General features: G+C 42.6%; 1 protein-coding gene across 2 annotated transcripts in view; it reads right to left on the bottom strand.

The window, feature by feature from the left end:
* thrab (thyroid hormone receptor alpha b) overlaps positions 1 to 15,797 on the bottom strand; it is a 174,410-nt gene continuing 158,613 nt past the window's right edge. For both annotated transcript variants that reach the window (XM_065949342.1, XM_065949343.1), the window contains one exon: positions 1 to 15,475. In XM_065949342.1, the coding sequence (XP_065805414.1) occupies positions 15,225 to 15,475 (251 nt within the window). In that variant the 3' untranslated portion in view covers positions 1 to 15,224. The remainder of the gene's footprint in view (positions 15,476 to 15,797) is intronic.

The following is a 15,797-nucleotide window of genomic DNA, read 5'->3' as shown; positions in this document are numbered from 1 at the left end:
ACAGTTTTTTTGTGGGTTTTATTTATTAGTCCATTAATGAAAACCCTCCAGCACATGACGGAGCTGGCCGGACAACTGAGAGCCAAAAAGAGCCAGTGAGATGTCAATTTAGTCACATATTTATTACATAAATATATAGTAAAATAGACCAGCGACAATTACCATAAAAATATCTTCCTTTAAAACCCTGACCATAAACAAAGAATTTTGAAAATCACACATTGACATTTACAAACACGCTGATTGTCTGGACCTGTCATAAGCAGCCCACCACAAAAACCTGACATCACACCACCCACTGGACTCTGGCAGGGAGGAGGAGGACGAGGGGGACGGGGAGGGGGAGGTCAAAGGGCGAGGGCGTGGTGGGTAATAACGAGGAGGACAGGTCCAGGTGAGAAGGGGCTCAGTGTGATGAAGGTGTGGGTGGTGTGAGAGGAGATCACAGTAGATATTCGGAGGTTTCCTGCATGTGTGTTTTATTGAAAGACAAGTCAGAGTGTACCTTTTTTTTTTTTTTTGTAGCCCAGAGCGGCGCCTAAAGCTCGACTGTTTGTCCTTTGCATGTGTCTTATACCCCTGTGCTTCGTGGAAATGAATCCTAAATATTGTTCCTTTGCTTTTTATATACCTGTGACAGTCATCTGAGAGTTAAATAAAACTTATATATAATAAAAAAAAACAATATAATAATATTTCCAGATACTTATTGTCGTCTGGTTTTCAACCTGGGGTTTGTAGTATTACATAGTTTCCTCTGCGCTGTGACACGCAGAGTGAATAAACATTTAAATACTTTCAACTAGTATTTGTTCTACCCTGAAAATAGAAGAATATGTGGCACATCTGGATCGAGACAGAAGGAGAGAGCTCTACTCTTTGTACAGTGAATGGCCATGTGTTTCCCTGCGTACTGTGTCCTCTGTTCACTGTGGCAGTAGACCGGCCCTCCAAAGTACCTGCTGCTAACTCTGTCATACACTGCAAGCGCACTGATATATTCTTTTTTTTTAACTGCTCTGTACCATCTGGATTTGTGTTCCCTTTGGGTTCTTATGCTTTCTAGGAATCTCCCTTATGCATGTCCTGACCCAGAAACATGAAACATTAAAACAAAAACAAAAAACCTGGACATTCCAGTATTCAGCAGCTCAGAAAATATAGCGGAGGAAGAATGTTAAAAATGCAAACCTCCTGGGTTGAAAGTATCAGTTAGTGTTAGGCAGTGCAAAGTAAACATCTCCGACCAAATAAGAAGAAATCACTGATGTCTGTAAATCACTGGATGGTGGATGTTATACACAAGGCTTGAAATGTTGGCCTAGTTTGACTTTAAGTTAAAGAAATACAAATCTTTATCTGATTTTTTTCATTGCAGTACTGCCATTGGCCACTAGGACATGTTGGCAGCATGTTTAAGTGTGGACGTAGCCACCAAGTGTCAAAGACGAGGACAAACGGTGAAGAGCATAAACATGCATTCTCTCTAATCGTCAGTAGGGGGCAGACTGCTCAGGTGGCTGCATTTATAAACTTTGTACCAAAAGTGGACGAGTGAAGCGAATGTGGACGTGCCAAAGATTTGCATTCTTTTGAATTGCCAGTAAGCATCAACAGCACTGATTGCAAAAAAAGATTTACAGTCTTGTATAGAGGTCTGTGAGAAAATGACCCTCCTTCTCACTTAATTATTACCTCAGTAAAGACAATTCCAACAATTTCATGGTTTCAATTGCTAGTTTCAGGTTTCTTCCAAACAGAATGATGTATATTTTATAGATTAGTGTCTCATTCAGAGGAAAATGGACGATAAAGAAGGGTACGCTTAAAGACACGATGACGACCTCTTAGTTATGATAGGGGTGTAGCAATTTGAACCCACCCTCTTGTTCACTTCTGGTGACAAAAAGCCAAAATGACTGAGTCAAAATTACCAACTAGATGCATCACACAGCAATCCATAAAAACATGACGTCACACTGGTAATGTCCACTTCTAATTCATAGTCTGCGGTGGCATCTTGGAACCTTACAGGTGAACCCAAATATATCCATGATCAACCACTTCATGTAAAATCAATGTGACGCTGTGCTGCCAAAGATGTCCAAAACAAATAGCAATACTGTCATTTTCTTTATAAAATCAACCACTGGGGGCAGCACTGAGCTTAGAATCCACATAGTAAGTGAAGAAGAAATTCTGGGCGATCTGAAACATGGCTCATGCTGACATTCGCGACTTTTCATGGTCATGTTTTTGTTACTTTGCACTTTCCTAACACTGATGTTGTAATCTTGTCAAAAAAAAGATTTCTCGCTTGCAAAGAAGTTCAAACTGATTCTAATTTTTTATATCCTAACACGTTTTTTTTCCCCCACAAAAAGTCCAATGAGCCGCTTAGACGCTGAAATGTCCAGTTTTCAGGAAATGACATGTACAACGTTAGTCCTGGATCAGGACCGGTTACAATCTTGCTTCGATCTCTTGCACTCTGTTGTTCCCTGCTGTCTGTTTGTGGTAATAAAACCTGCCGATCGTCTTCATGGAGAGCTGACACGCTTTCAACATAACTGAGAAAACACCTCATATCCCCCGTCTTTGGCACCTTCCATCTACAAACCCTGATACTGCACGGACAGGTCGTGACCCCTGAGTGTCTGCAGAACACATCATAGATTTCCCAGCAGCCTCTGCAGTCACAGTGAAGCAGGGGGACTTCATAAGGAGTGATACAAAAGTAAGAAAAGTAGTTGTGTTAGCTGTTGTAGGGAAGGTGTTTTTTTATAGCTCATTTTGCATGGTGACTTTATTTTTGTTGTTTTGTCTGCTGGTTTGACGTCATGACGTTTTTTTTTATATTTATATATATATATATGTATATATATATATTTTTATATGTATAGAGAGTGTGTTTCCATAGTTACAAATATACTGAGCAGGCTGAACAGGTTCCTTGAGAAATCCAAGAAAATAAAAAGGAATAAAGACATCAAAACAGAGAGAAAGATTCTGAGGTTGACTTCAGCATCGGGAGAATTTGCTGAAATACATATATACTGTATACTTATGTAAAAAAAAAAAAAAAAAAAAGTTAGCAAAGAGGTGTTTTGTTTGAATTTCCAGACAGGAAACTGGCATTTCGTGTTAAATCAAGACAAAGTAAACTCCTGCACGCTGTCAATGCTCAGGTCCATTCACTCAGATGGATGGAAAGACGTCTTGACATTCACTGTTTACTTCTCTTGATTTCGCACGATGTCGATGATGCACATCCTGTTTGCTCCGAACAGGCGGCAGAGTCATTTTGAACTTCTTAAACAGGACAGTGGATTGTAGAATAGTGATTACAGACACACACACACACACACACACACACAGTTCAAAGACATTTGTACAAACAAAACCGCATCTTGAGAAAAAAAAGCCTTACATGGAAACATCGACCACCACCAACTGCTGCGTACGAGACGTACTGAAGAACTTGTTGCGTCCACCAGGTGTTTTTTTTTTTTTTTTTTTTACATTTGAAGCGAAAAACATCGATCCTGCTGTTAAAGATACCACTTTGAAGCATAGTGTTTCTGCTTTTTTTTTTTTAAAAGACATCCTATAAGCATGCTAAGCTTTTTCTGTACATGCAACACTTTTTCCCATCGTGTAGAAAAAAAAAAAGGTGGTACAGTAGAGAAGATGTTCCCAGTGGACATGTAGCCTTAAAGAGGTGGCTGTTGGTGATTTTTGCTGGTGTCATTAAAAAGTCTTGGACCTGCTACAGAGTAGAACAAATTGATCCCTTTTCTTTAAGGTCTTCTGAAAAGAGAGCCTGTCCTCTTGGTTTTGCATACAACAGTGGGCGAGAGAGCGAGAGAGAGCGAGAGAGATAGAGAGAGAGAGAGCGAGCGAGCGCTGATGGTGTGTGTTCTCTGAGGGTGTTTGACAGAACAAAGGACGTGGATCAAGAGCACAGGAGACGAGGGAAGGACGTGAGGAAAGCACCCTTTAAGGCCGTTTTTTTTTTGTTTTTTTTAATAATTTGATCAAACCTGAGCAGTTCTTTATTTTTTTCTTCAACCTGACAAACATTGCATATTTTTTTCTCCAAAGCACAAACAATCTCCTCAAACTGCAATACACCTCCTCAAAATTTTTCCGTAATCTCTGATGTATAACTCTTGATCGATAGACTTCTGATAGATGAATTCATTTTGTGTACATTCTTATCTGTCTAGGCTTTGTGATTTTCCCAACCCGCTTACAAAAATATCTCCATGACAATAAATCTCCTCGTAGATAGTCTGAGCAGCACAAAACCTTTACGAGTTCCCCGCCGCCTCACAAACCTCCTATAAGTGCTCTTAGTTTTGTCTCGGGATTTTGGTGTACTAGGCAATGGACTCACAACAGACAGTGTCCGCTCAAAGCTATTCAGAACATCTCGTGGCCAAAAAAAATAAATTGGGGGCCGCCGCCAACCAGCGTCCATCACCGTTATTTCTGCCAGTGTCTCGTCGCTCGCTCGACATTTTCATTCAGTGACAAACTTTGGTTTTCAAAGGAATGATGTGACGCTCAGCAGGGCGACGACGGTGAGTGCTGTCAGGTGGGGCCCCTCTTAGGGAGGTTTCCTAATTTGCACATTTTGAGCCAAATTTTGAAAAGGCCTCCTACTGGTCTGGGGCCCCAAGCGGTTGCCTGTTGACAAGCAGAACCTCTGGCCATCACATGAAGGAAACGGGGGAATGTCTACGTCTACGTCTATCTAGTGACACGACTCCAACACACTCCGTCCAAACAGAATGCTAACAGTCACAAGTTAAATATCAAACAGTCTTTATCTTCAACTCGTCCAAAGCAGATTGATGATGCGCCCAACAAGCAGATCCGGCGCTTTCACGTCGTTGTTAAGCTCATAAACTTCAATATTCTCAACAGATTTTTCTTGTGTTTATGTGGCTATAAAAGGGGGGTTTGGTTTGGATTTAAAATTATGTGTTGGGATAACCTTAAAAATCTCCATTGGGAGTCCTCAGCTGCTTACCATCCAGCACACTAACTCACTCTTTACCAGGGATTCAACTCCACAGCATCCATTCTCTTAAGTGCAAACCTCATAATAAAATCCTCTAGTGCCCCATGAAACACGCTGCGGAACAATACCACAAAGGAGCAGGGATACAAAAGCAATCAATAAGGCCATCATTTGGAAAAGAGAAACACAATTGCCCGGCCTCGCACTGCAGCAGCAGCAATCAGCGAGCAAAAAAAGTCTGGCTTTTTGTTTGTGGGGAATCCTTTCAGCTTCACTTTATGAAACATCACCCACTCTTGCAATTTTCATTTTCTACAACCTCACCAACCTTAGCCTGCTGAACACAAGTTACATTCTTCAGAGGGGAAAAAAAATACAAGTCTGTGACATGGACTCTGCTTGACAGACTCCCTGTCACAAACCACGGCCTGAAAAGGTGCTTTTCTGGGAGATTCAGGCAGGAGAGCGGAGCTGGTCGGTCGGATATCAGCAACACAGACAGACGTTGATAGCGGACGGCTCACATGTTTACACCAAACACTTCTCTCACATGGACATGGACGCTGACATTCACATGCACGTCGTCGTTTTATATACATGCACAGCCTTTCAGGACATCACAGAGCTTGAAGAGTAAGCGCACTGAAATAGAACAGGCCTGCGGACGGAGGAACAAAGCCAGCTTCTCTGCCCACCCCCCCCTCAAGGGTGGATGGGGGCCCGGCTTGGATGTGAGCCATGTACTACTGCCGTATATATGCACACCATTAACCAACTGGGAGAAGGAGATATTGCTGCTGGCACTTTGACCGTAGAGGCAGCAAAAATGCAAAGATGGAGACTTTTACTGAGAGAAAGAGCTGAATTTGCTGTTGTTCACTTTGGCACGTCTTTGTTAGTCAAAGTCAAAGTGTGATTTATTTCCCATCAAAGTGGACTGTTGAAATAAATAATATGCTGGCCCAAATAAACATGACTTTTTGCTATGGAAGCCCATTTCCACCAGGATGAGTCAGTCATGATGGAAATAAAAACACTCACTGAATTAGAAGACTGTAAAGAAAACCTAAATAGACTATTACAACTTATGAGTTTCTATTTCCTTTATGTTGACTAAAAAAATAATATGAAATATTTTTTCACAGTTTTTCAAAATTATGAAGACATACGTTTGTGTTTAGTTTTTGATTTTTGAAATTGTAAGATGTTAAGAATATTTTATTTTGCTTTCTTTTGTCAGAACTTTTACATAAAACGTCAGAATGTCGCCTCGAGTATCTCTTCATTTTCCTTCGGGACTAGTAATGCTGTTTCCCGTGCTGCACTCACATATTATACCATATCCCATCGTCTCTGCTTAAAGCATCTCTGAGGAACTTTTGTTTATGTCGATTTCTGGCGACCCTTATTAACAAAGCAGTAGCTCTTCTCTCCTGTCCTGAAAGTATCCTGTACACGGCACTACAACTGCACAAAAAAAGGCTTTATTTTGGCATCACTTCATCTGACACTTTCCCAGTGGAAGCAGTTTGAGGCTTTGGAAATACCAATACAGAAAAATAAAATTGTGTTGCTGATAATTTCATTATCTTTGGTGACTCAGACAATTAACTTTAACTGAAGTCTGTTTCATAACCAACTAAAAACTCCTCACAGCAGCTTAAACTCACAATGTAACTTCAGATCTCCCACCTGTTACCATTTCCTTTTTGCAATGTCTGCCTCGGTCTTATTTAAGTTAAGTTGTGATTATCCTGCTGAAAAGTTTAATTTCTTTGAGGTGTGAATGTTGGGTTGAGTTTTGAAGTCTCTCTCTTCAAGATGTTTCTCATGCTGTCTCTATGGCATCACCTGGAAGTTACTCAGCATCCTACATGACCCACATTCTCGCTAAATGTTTGCCATCCATCTGTTATTATGTCAAACTGATTGTTTGATTGGCATAAAAAATTCAAATCAACTTTGACTTCTTCTCCTGGCAGTAATGGGCTTCCATACAGAGCAGCTCCGGTCCCAATCAGACGTCACTCACAAACACACACACCAAACACAACACTCCCACCTCCACACATGCAGAGATACGTTTGTTTCAGGGTCAACACTGTAATGAGGGTATGACTGTGGGTGAGGTGGACCCAGGATCCAAATCCTTGGAACCTGGATGTCAACACCTTTTCAATCCGACACACACAGAACGGACAGAAGAAGGGACATCGTTGGTTGTGAATTGAGAAAGACAAAAATAAAAGATGAGCTAACAATGTGTTTTCATCTAAGGTTCATCATCATTTATTAGAAAATGTTCTTTTACCTGAGAGAATCCTTCAATAGCTTCCTTTACCCAGTCACAAAAAGTGGTCGGTGTTTGTGCGTGTACATGTGTGTGTGTGTGTGTGTCTGATGCTCTCACGGGTGGGCGCTTTTTGATAAGTATTCATGAGATTATTATTTCCCCACAAATGTATAAATAAAATCTGATGAGAAGAGAAATACGCCAAAAGGGTTTGTTCGCTCAATTATTGCACTTCATTAAAAAATAATTGTAAACTTTATAATTAGCCATTAAGCGTCTCCGCCTAAAGGCTGCAGGGATGTTTATTTTCTGGTTAAACTATTCTCGTAAAAACCTTAAAGAGTGGAAAAGGCGATTGGCTCGGGTGCCATTTTTTATTTTTATTCTGTTGCAGTTATTACTGCCAAAGATTCTTCCACTAATTGTGGGTTTGTTTGGGCCATTCAAAGTGCATTTTAGTTAAGTGCTAAAGTACTATGATAGTCAGCAGGTTGATGATTTATCAGTGGGGGATGTAGATACTTTAAAACCTCGCACTATGCATCGATAGTGGAGGTAATGGAGTAATAACTCGCTATTGCAATGTACATCCCGCTGATGATCAGCCACCCACAATCCTCTTGGATTTTACATTTACTTGGTCACAAAATAGAAAAAACAATTAAAGCTTCACACACCTATTTCGAAGGGGGTTCAATTTAAAAAATTTGAATTCAAGGTCTTAACGATCGACCCACCAAACGATGAGAATGTTGCATCCTGCGGACGTCCAGAGAACACAAACACATGTACACACACACCACTTTCCGAGCAGTTTACAAAAAACAGCACATTTCGTAGAATCCTTATTCTCCACAACATCCAGAGAACCCCTCCTACTTGTTCATCCCCAGACCCGGACCACAGAATGTAATTGCTGACCCGTAGGTCCAGCCAAGTCGGCTGGGCTAAAGGTCAGAGTAGTTGTGACCCTCGCCCACACACAAGGGAGCAGGGTCTTCAGGTTATGGAAAAAACCATCCGGAATTCAAGCCAGGCCGAATTTGATTTCATAAGTAAAGACTCGCTCGTAGCTGTTACAATGAGCTCGTCTTTTTGAAGGGAGCTGGAGGGAAAATTGCATAGACATCTTGCTACTTGCATGTCTTCACAAAGTCTACATTTGGCATAGAGAGGGACCAAACACAATCATAAAACCAAAAACATCACAGACAATATCCCGCCCTTGTCCAATGTGTCAACATGTGAGAATAAATCAGGATCATAACGACTATGGAGGGACGGGGAGCCCCATGAAGCCAGCCTTGAAACCCTGACTGACAGCACAAATCACTGCAGCTAGGGTTGTCTGTTGTTAACTGAAATATCTTCACTTCTAACCAGTCAGAGCTGAAAAAACAAGAACATTAAACTTTCATTATGATCTTAGACTCCATTTAAACTCCACCTCGTGTCTTGAACAGCAACAGGATCTCAAAAAAATGAGTTTAGCTATCATGCTAACCAATATTTTACTGAAACAGCTGATGGTAGTAGCAGAGCTGTTTTTTCTACCAGTAGAACCGTTCTACCTAAGCTAGCTAACCAAGAAAAGTAACTGAATTTAGGACAAAAGGTGTGACATCCAAGAATCAATTTAGAAGTACTAAAAAATGTCTAATAGCAACTAGCTTCTTGTTTATGTTCTGTGAAGAAGATATTCCCCTTGGGGACGATAGCGTCAAGGGGTTGAAAGGTGTTATTATGTCAGTTAGCTAACCAAGAAAGTGCTTCATAGTAGCGACATTTGTGGTAAAGTTAGCTGATTAGCCATTGTCACATTTTAAGACTTATAGTTTGAGTTGCTAGCGAGCTATATTAGCTTTAGCTGACTATTACCAAGCACGTGTTTTTCTTTCTCTGGTGTTTCTTAACAGCTTCTGGTACCACGCTGTTGTGCTCCTGCGGTTAGCATTTAGCAATCAGAGACCCATAATAGAGGCGTAGGGTCCATGAAAGCATCATGTGTAGAATTCTGTTGTTTGGCTGCAAGACTTTGAAAAGGGTTTACTGTAAACGGAGCCTGTTGTAAACTGGTCCAGGATTACGCCCAACTGTTTTTGAATCAAGAAAACTTTGCATGAAAGATCTTCAGGCTGGCTTCTTGGAGGCGACGGAGGAGCGCACAAATGGGGGGAAATTCATTGTTGAGTTTTCCTAACTATGTGATGTGGGTGTGTTGCAGCCACGTTAGCTGACATTCAAATAACAACTTGCTATCGTTCTATTTTTAACCCTCTCAAACCTCCCACTCAAACCCAGCAGCTCGACTCAACCTTAAGCCACTGTGGCTGCTGGCAACACTCAAATCAATAAGTTTGGAAGAACTATTCCACAGATGAAAAACACACACACACACACACAACTAAAGGTATCCATGTGTAGCGTGTCTTGAAGTTGTGAGAACATCAGGGGTACGAATCTATCTCTTTGCAAACAAGAAGAGGCACAGGGTTTTATGATTAATGTCACGGGGCACTTATGAATATGGAAACGGCATGCACATGTGAGAGAGTGCATACATACAAATGTTTGAAAACATTACACATTACGTAGCTTTTTTTCTGACAGCGGGATGGAGCGGTTAAATTTACTCTGTTGCAATAAATCTTGAGTGTTGTTTCTGTATTTACATCCTTGGTTATGGCCAAAAAAGAAAAAAACATAAAAGAAACAAAAAAATCTAAACAGAAAACATACAAAAATACATAACATAGTATTGCACCTTGCAGATGGGCAATATATATTCTCAGTTTTGTTGGTTGTTTTGTAACGTCTATGTGACACCACTATCCTTTTTCTGCTGGTGTGTGGAAGTTAGGTTGTGGGTGCCGGGCTCAGGTCCAGCCCCGTCCTGTCAGCTACATTCAATACCATAAAACACTCAGCCATTACAAAAGTCTTCATCCCTCAGTCTCTGGGCCATTCACATTTTGAGTTTACTGTCTGTAGACTTTAAGTTGGAGAAGCGCTAACATTAGCGGACGATGTCTCAGCCAAACAAATATCTCGTGTTTGACGTCGTTCTCCCAATCTTCCAAGAACCAAATCGATAAGATAGAGAGCCTCAAAGCTTGAGGGAAAAGTCCTTTTGTAACTTTTTACTGATGCGTACACACAAGCACATATTATCTTAACATATACATATTTTTTTAAATCTATATATGCATCTCTGAACTTTCACATGTGCCTGCAGAATATGACTCCTCCCAAGTTCCTTTGAGTTTTGTGTTGTGTGAGGTATGACAAGATTGTTTCTTTTTTTTTCTCTTTCTTTCTTTCTTTTTTTTTTTGTATTTTCAGTTTCTGTTGCATTATTTTTCCTGTTTAGCTTTTTTCTTTTTTCTCCAAAGTCATATTTCATAAAAAAGAAAACAAAATATAAAAAAAAGAAATTCCTGTTTTGTTGGTTTTTGTAAATTCCTCCTGATAAAAGGGGACGGACAGCTGAACAGACACACAGACAAACAGATCAGTTGGCTTATCAACACAAACTATAGATGTGAAAAAAAAGAAGTGAAATATTTTCTATGTTACACTGCACGCATGGTCAAAAAGTGACTACAGCTGTATTTTTTTTCCTTTTTTACACAGAGCAGTTTAAGCGTCAAAAAAAACAAACAGAAACAAAAAAAATAAGAAAACAATGATAAAATAAAATGAAAAAATCTCCAATCATTTTGTTTAGGAGTCTTTTTTTAAAAGTCATCTCTTTTCATTTTGTTTCATGGATTTATAATCATTTCATATATCTTTTTTTTTCTTAATCTAAATCAGACTCAGAAGGTAAAGCAGCATTATAACCCCTTCTGTCACACACACATACCCAGTCAGCTCACGGGAACAAAGGACATCAAAGTGTTTTTATTTTCTCTTTTTCAGTTCTTTTTCAAAGACGTATTGGAACTCCAAAACTGCATGTCTGGAATGTGGGATCTCTTTCTGATCCGCACCTTGCGAAAGCTGGAGGTTATCCTTTTTGGGGCGGGGAGCTGAGGGGGGGACATCTGGGGTTGTCAGCTGGCATGGGAGCAGGGGGGGGGGGGGGGGGTTGTTGTGGGAGCTGAAGAGGAGACCGTACATCCTCCTTATATCGCTGTCTCCCCTTCATCAGAGTGTTTGTAAGCATCGTCTTTACAAACGGCCACGCCACCCTCTCTCAGCCATGTCGACGATGGCGCTCGAGGGTTGGAGGCCCTCTGCTGTGTTTTTTGTATTTTCTTGTCCCATGCTTTCTTCGTCGTCTCGCGTCCTCACATTCTTGCGCACAAGTCTCTCGTTCCCATCGCTGTTGCTGCTGCTTTGCCGTTCACATTCATCCGGTGGCGCCGCTCTAAAGGAGCAAATATGGCCAGCCTTGTCTCACAAGGGAGAGGCCTGGATCCCGTTTGATGTCAATGATTTGGGGCCAAAATGGGGACAACCCACTCAAGGGTAATTAGGTATGATAGCTAGGGTGCTTAGGGAAGAGGAGAGGGGATAATGATGTTTTGGGGGGAGGGGCTCTGAATTTGAAATGTCACTCTGCTATAGGAAGGATGATGGGAAAATGGGTACTAAAGGGAGGATTTAATAAGTGCTTCACAGCCCTCCTTCCATTCCTCGCAGGGGTCTCTGCACCCCTGGTTGGGTTGGTTGAGGGTCAACTGCTGTAGGTCTAATACTGACAACGTGGGGACAGGTTGGGGACTGGGCCCACTGGGACTGCTGGCCTCTGTTCCACAGAGCAGCCACGGCTACAATTCTGTTCTGTTTTACACAGAGCAGAAGGGGGACTGACTAACAATCCAACAAGGGTTGGGGGTTAAACTTTGATTAGTTGCAGTAGTGCAAAAGCTCCCTCCAGCCTAGCTGGGTGGGGGGCCTTTAAAATGGGGTTGGGGTGCAATTTAGTCAGAGCTAGGCTCAGAGAAGGGCATTGTTATGGTTTAGAGTACGGTAGGGCAGGTGGTGGATCTCTGAAGGGGGGGGGGGGGCGATGACGCTCATGAAGGGGATTCTTCTTGGAATCACACCGGACTCCGCCATTGTGCCCCAAAGGTCATGTTCCAATCCTCCCTCCATCCAGATACACTTCAGTGAGGCTTGGCCATCTGTGACGATTACCCACGATCCCTTGCCACGCGTTCCTCTGCGCAGGTTACTCCTGAGGGCTTCAGATCACCCATCCTGTACAAGTGCCCAGTATGATCTACTGCTCGGCATTAAGTATAAAATAGATTCTCTTAGTCTCTTCTTTCTTTTGCGTTCTCTTCTCGTTGGAGTGGTAAACCCAGTTAGATTTGGCTTGGCCCCACAATAGGAATGAACAGAGTGGGCTTTTTCTGATCAAATCAACATTCTTAACTGGTCGTTTGGCTAGTACACTACGATATCTGCCACGGAGATGATTGTAATAGTGGTGAGCTTTGTTAAAGTGCATGAGACTAAAAAAGAGCTTTTTTGAGTCGCCTCTCGGAGGGGCTTCTTTTTTCGGTTTAAGAACATTCCACTTATTTGCGTCTAATGCACGATACAAGCTTATTTCCGCGAGAATATTGACCAGGATCCGATGGTCGTCATCATGAGTGTACTGTGGAAGATCGCCATGATGCAGAAGGAGACTGTCATTTCTGTGCATTCTAATTCAATGGACGTGGGCCACTACGGGGTTTTTCAGTTACTCCATGTTATCTCTCTCCCTCTCTGCTGCTTGCTTTGACGGGTGTCAGCCGGGGCTGCACAACCACGCTGTCCTTTGTCGCTTCTGTGAGTCGATTGACAGAAACAGGTAAATCCCCCCCCCACCCCAAAAAAATAAAAAATAAAAAAAAAATCTCAAAAGATGACACTTGGTCCCGCATAACAAAAAGAGATAACCCGAATGTGATGGGTACCATTCCCTGGAGCCGGTAGAAACCCTCCAGGGGGATGGCCGGCCCTCCTGTCTTCAGTGGTATTTCATTTCAACCAAGTGATAGCACTGAGGGTGTGTGTGTGTATGCAGTGAGTGTTTTCTTTTTTTTTGTCTTTCCATGACTACAAGTGTTCACCTATGCAAAAAAAGTATGCACATTTGCGTGTTAATCTACACATGCGCCAACTTGGATGGTGTATGTCTGTGTGTAGGCTGTGGGCAGCTGCCCTGTGTCCACAGAGGTGAGGTAGTGCCTGACACCACAGGGGCAGTATTGCCGCCCCAGCCTGGGGGTGTGTCCACTTTGAGGTAAATGGTAGCCTTCTTGGCATTTGCCTGCTCTCAGTGACGCCCATGGTAAAAAAAGGCAAATGTGTATGGAAGCCTGAAGGGGCCACACTGAGTGGAGTCCATGAGGAGTGGACTCTGTACAAACCCTGCAGGTTAGGGCTGTATATCGACACTGCCATGCAGTGCATACAGTAAAATGAGGCATTCACGTTACTCTGAGGTGATGTGTGTTTTCATGTTTATGTGTGTGTGTGTGTGTGTGTGTGTGTGTGAGTGAAAGAGAGATAGAGAGAGAGAGAGACAGAAAGAAAGTGTTCGTGTGTGTTTCTGTAGGCCGAGCTTTGCCGTCTAGCTGGTGGCTGCTGCTATTCAAAACCTCCTTAGAGGCTGGGTGTGGGGGATTTGCTTCTGACCCCTGGCTCTGAATCTACAATCCGCATATTAAATCTGATTTCCTCTCTTACTCTGCTCCTCACTCCTCTCTGCCTCCAACTTTCTCCCTTCCTCCTCTACACTCTTTTTCCTCTTGTTTTTTTTTTCAAAGCAGTTCCTCCTTGGAGGGAGAAGGGCTTAATTGTCATTCATAAGACAGTGTGCTGCTGGAACAAGCAGCAGGAGCAATGACAAGGCAAAGTCTGCTCACGTGTGTGTGTGTAGTGTGTGTGTGTAGTGTGTGTGTGTGTGTGTGTGTGTGTGTGTGTGTGTGTGTGTGTGTGTGTGTGTGTGTGTGTGTGCGCGCGTGCATGTCACAGGAGCCGGTCCAATGACACAAATGAAGGTAGGTATTTCATAAAACTGGAGTAGCCTTTTTTATAAATATAGCACCGGTTTTCACTGGGATCTAAGTAGAAGAAGCTGTAACGGCTCAGATTGAGTTGAGGAATATAGACAATGATGTTCTTCTGGCAGCTCAGCTTAACGACAGCCTTCACCAGAATAATGCCAAAAAAAAGCATCTGCTGAAAATTCCATGTGCAGTGTGCGCTGATTGCATGTGCCTGCATAACTGTGAGCACTAAAAATGTCCATGTTTGTTTCAATTACTGCCTTCAGAAGTAATACTGAGAGGTGCTGCCCAGCACGAGAGCTGGAACCAAGGCTTCAAAATGTGTAAATCTGTGACCGCTAAAGAGAACCAGAGGAGGGGAACGGACCCCTGCAAAGAGCGCTGCTCTGAAGAACTGAGGTGGAACTGGCTGTGATTGTGTTTGTGTGTGTGTGTGTGTGTGTGTGTGTGTGTGTGTGTGTGTGTGTGTGTGTGTGTGTGTGTGTGTGTGTGTGTGTGTGTGTGTGTGTGTGTGTGTATCTGTGTGGGTGTCTTGGCAAATGGCTACAACTTTGACTATATAAGACATCATGCTCAGACAGAAGGGCCCCCACTCGGATTTTAAAACAGGGGTAAGAAAAAGGAGGAGAAAGAGGTGGAGGGTGTTCAAAAAACAAAATCCTCTGTTAGCTTGACTCTCCTGTTGCTGGTGTGTTGTTTCTGTTATTGTTGGTTCCAGTTTTGTTTTTTTAAACCACAAACTGTAAATTGTGATGACCGGAGAAAACGCAGATTCCTGCCTCGAGGACTCTCCCTCCATCCTTCCCCTACAAAAAAACGATGGCCCTTCCCATCTCCCAAGTTTGCACCGCACTTCCTCTTCCCTTTGCCGTTGGTTGCAACCGTGTTTTCACACCTCCTGGTCCTCGAACACCTCCAGGAAGAGCGGCGGGAAGAGTTCATTGGGACACTCCACTTTCATGTGAAGGAAGCGGCTGGCGTGGCACGCCCCGATCATCCGCAGGTCCGTCACCTTCATCAGAAGCTTCGGCCAGAAGTGGGGAATGTTGTGCTTGCGGTAGTTGATGTAGTGCTCAAGCGCCAGCAGGTAGGTCTCCTGGCATTTCTCGATCTTGTCCATGGAGGTCAGGCCGGAGCGGTCTGGTGAAAGCAAGACAGAAGAGGAGGAGAGAGGGACGAAGAAATGATGAGTGACAGAAATAATGTGAGTGAAGGATCGAATGAAAGATTGAATTAGAGAGGAAAGAGGATCAACATTTTGAACGGGGAAAGAATCAGCTCAGTGAGCGCCTTCATGTGATATTATGTTTAATTTACAGCACTGGAGAATAGTCTGTGTACTGTCAAGACTGGGTTAGGGCCGAGCAGCATTTTTAAAATACCAAACAGAGTATCAAATTAACTTATCAAGCCTGTATCTTTTCAATCTCTGATAAGAAACGATTTAGCTTTCATCGTTTCT

This window comes from Labrus bergylta, chromosome 21 (assembly GCF_963930695.1).
Source record: "Labrus bergylta chromosome 21, fLabBer1.1, whole genome shotgun sequence".
Lineage (NCBI taxonomy): Eukaryota > Metazoa > Chordata > Actinopteri > Labriformes > Labridae > Labrus > Labrus bergylta.
Note: the sequence above shows the minus strand (reverse complement) of the source record. Positions and strands in the feature narration are given on the sequence as shown.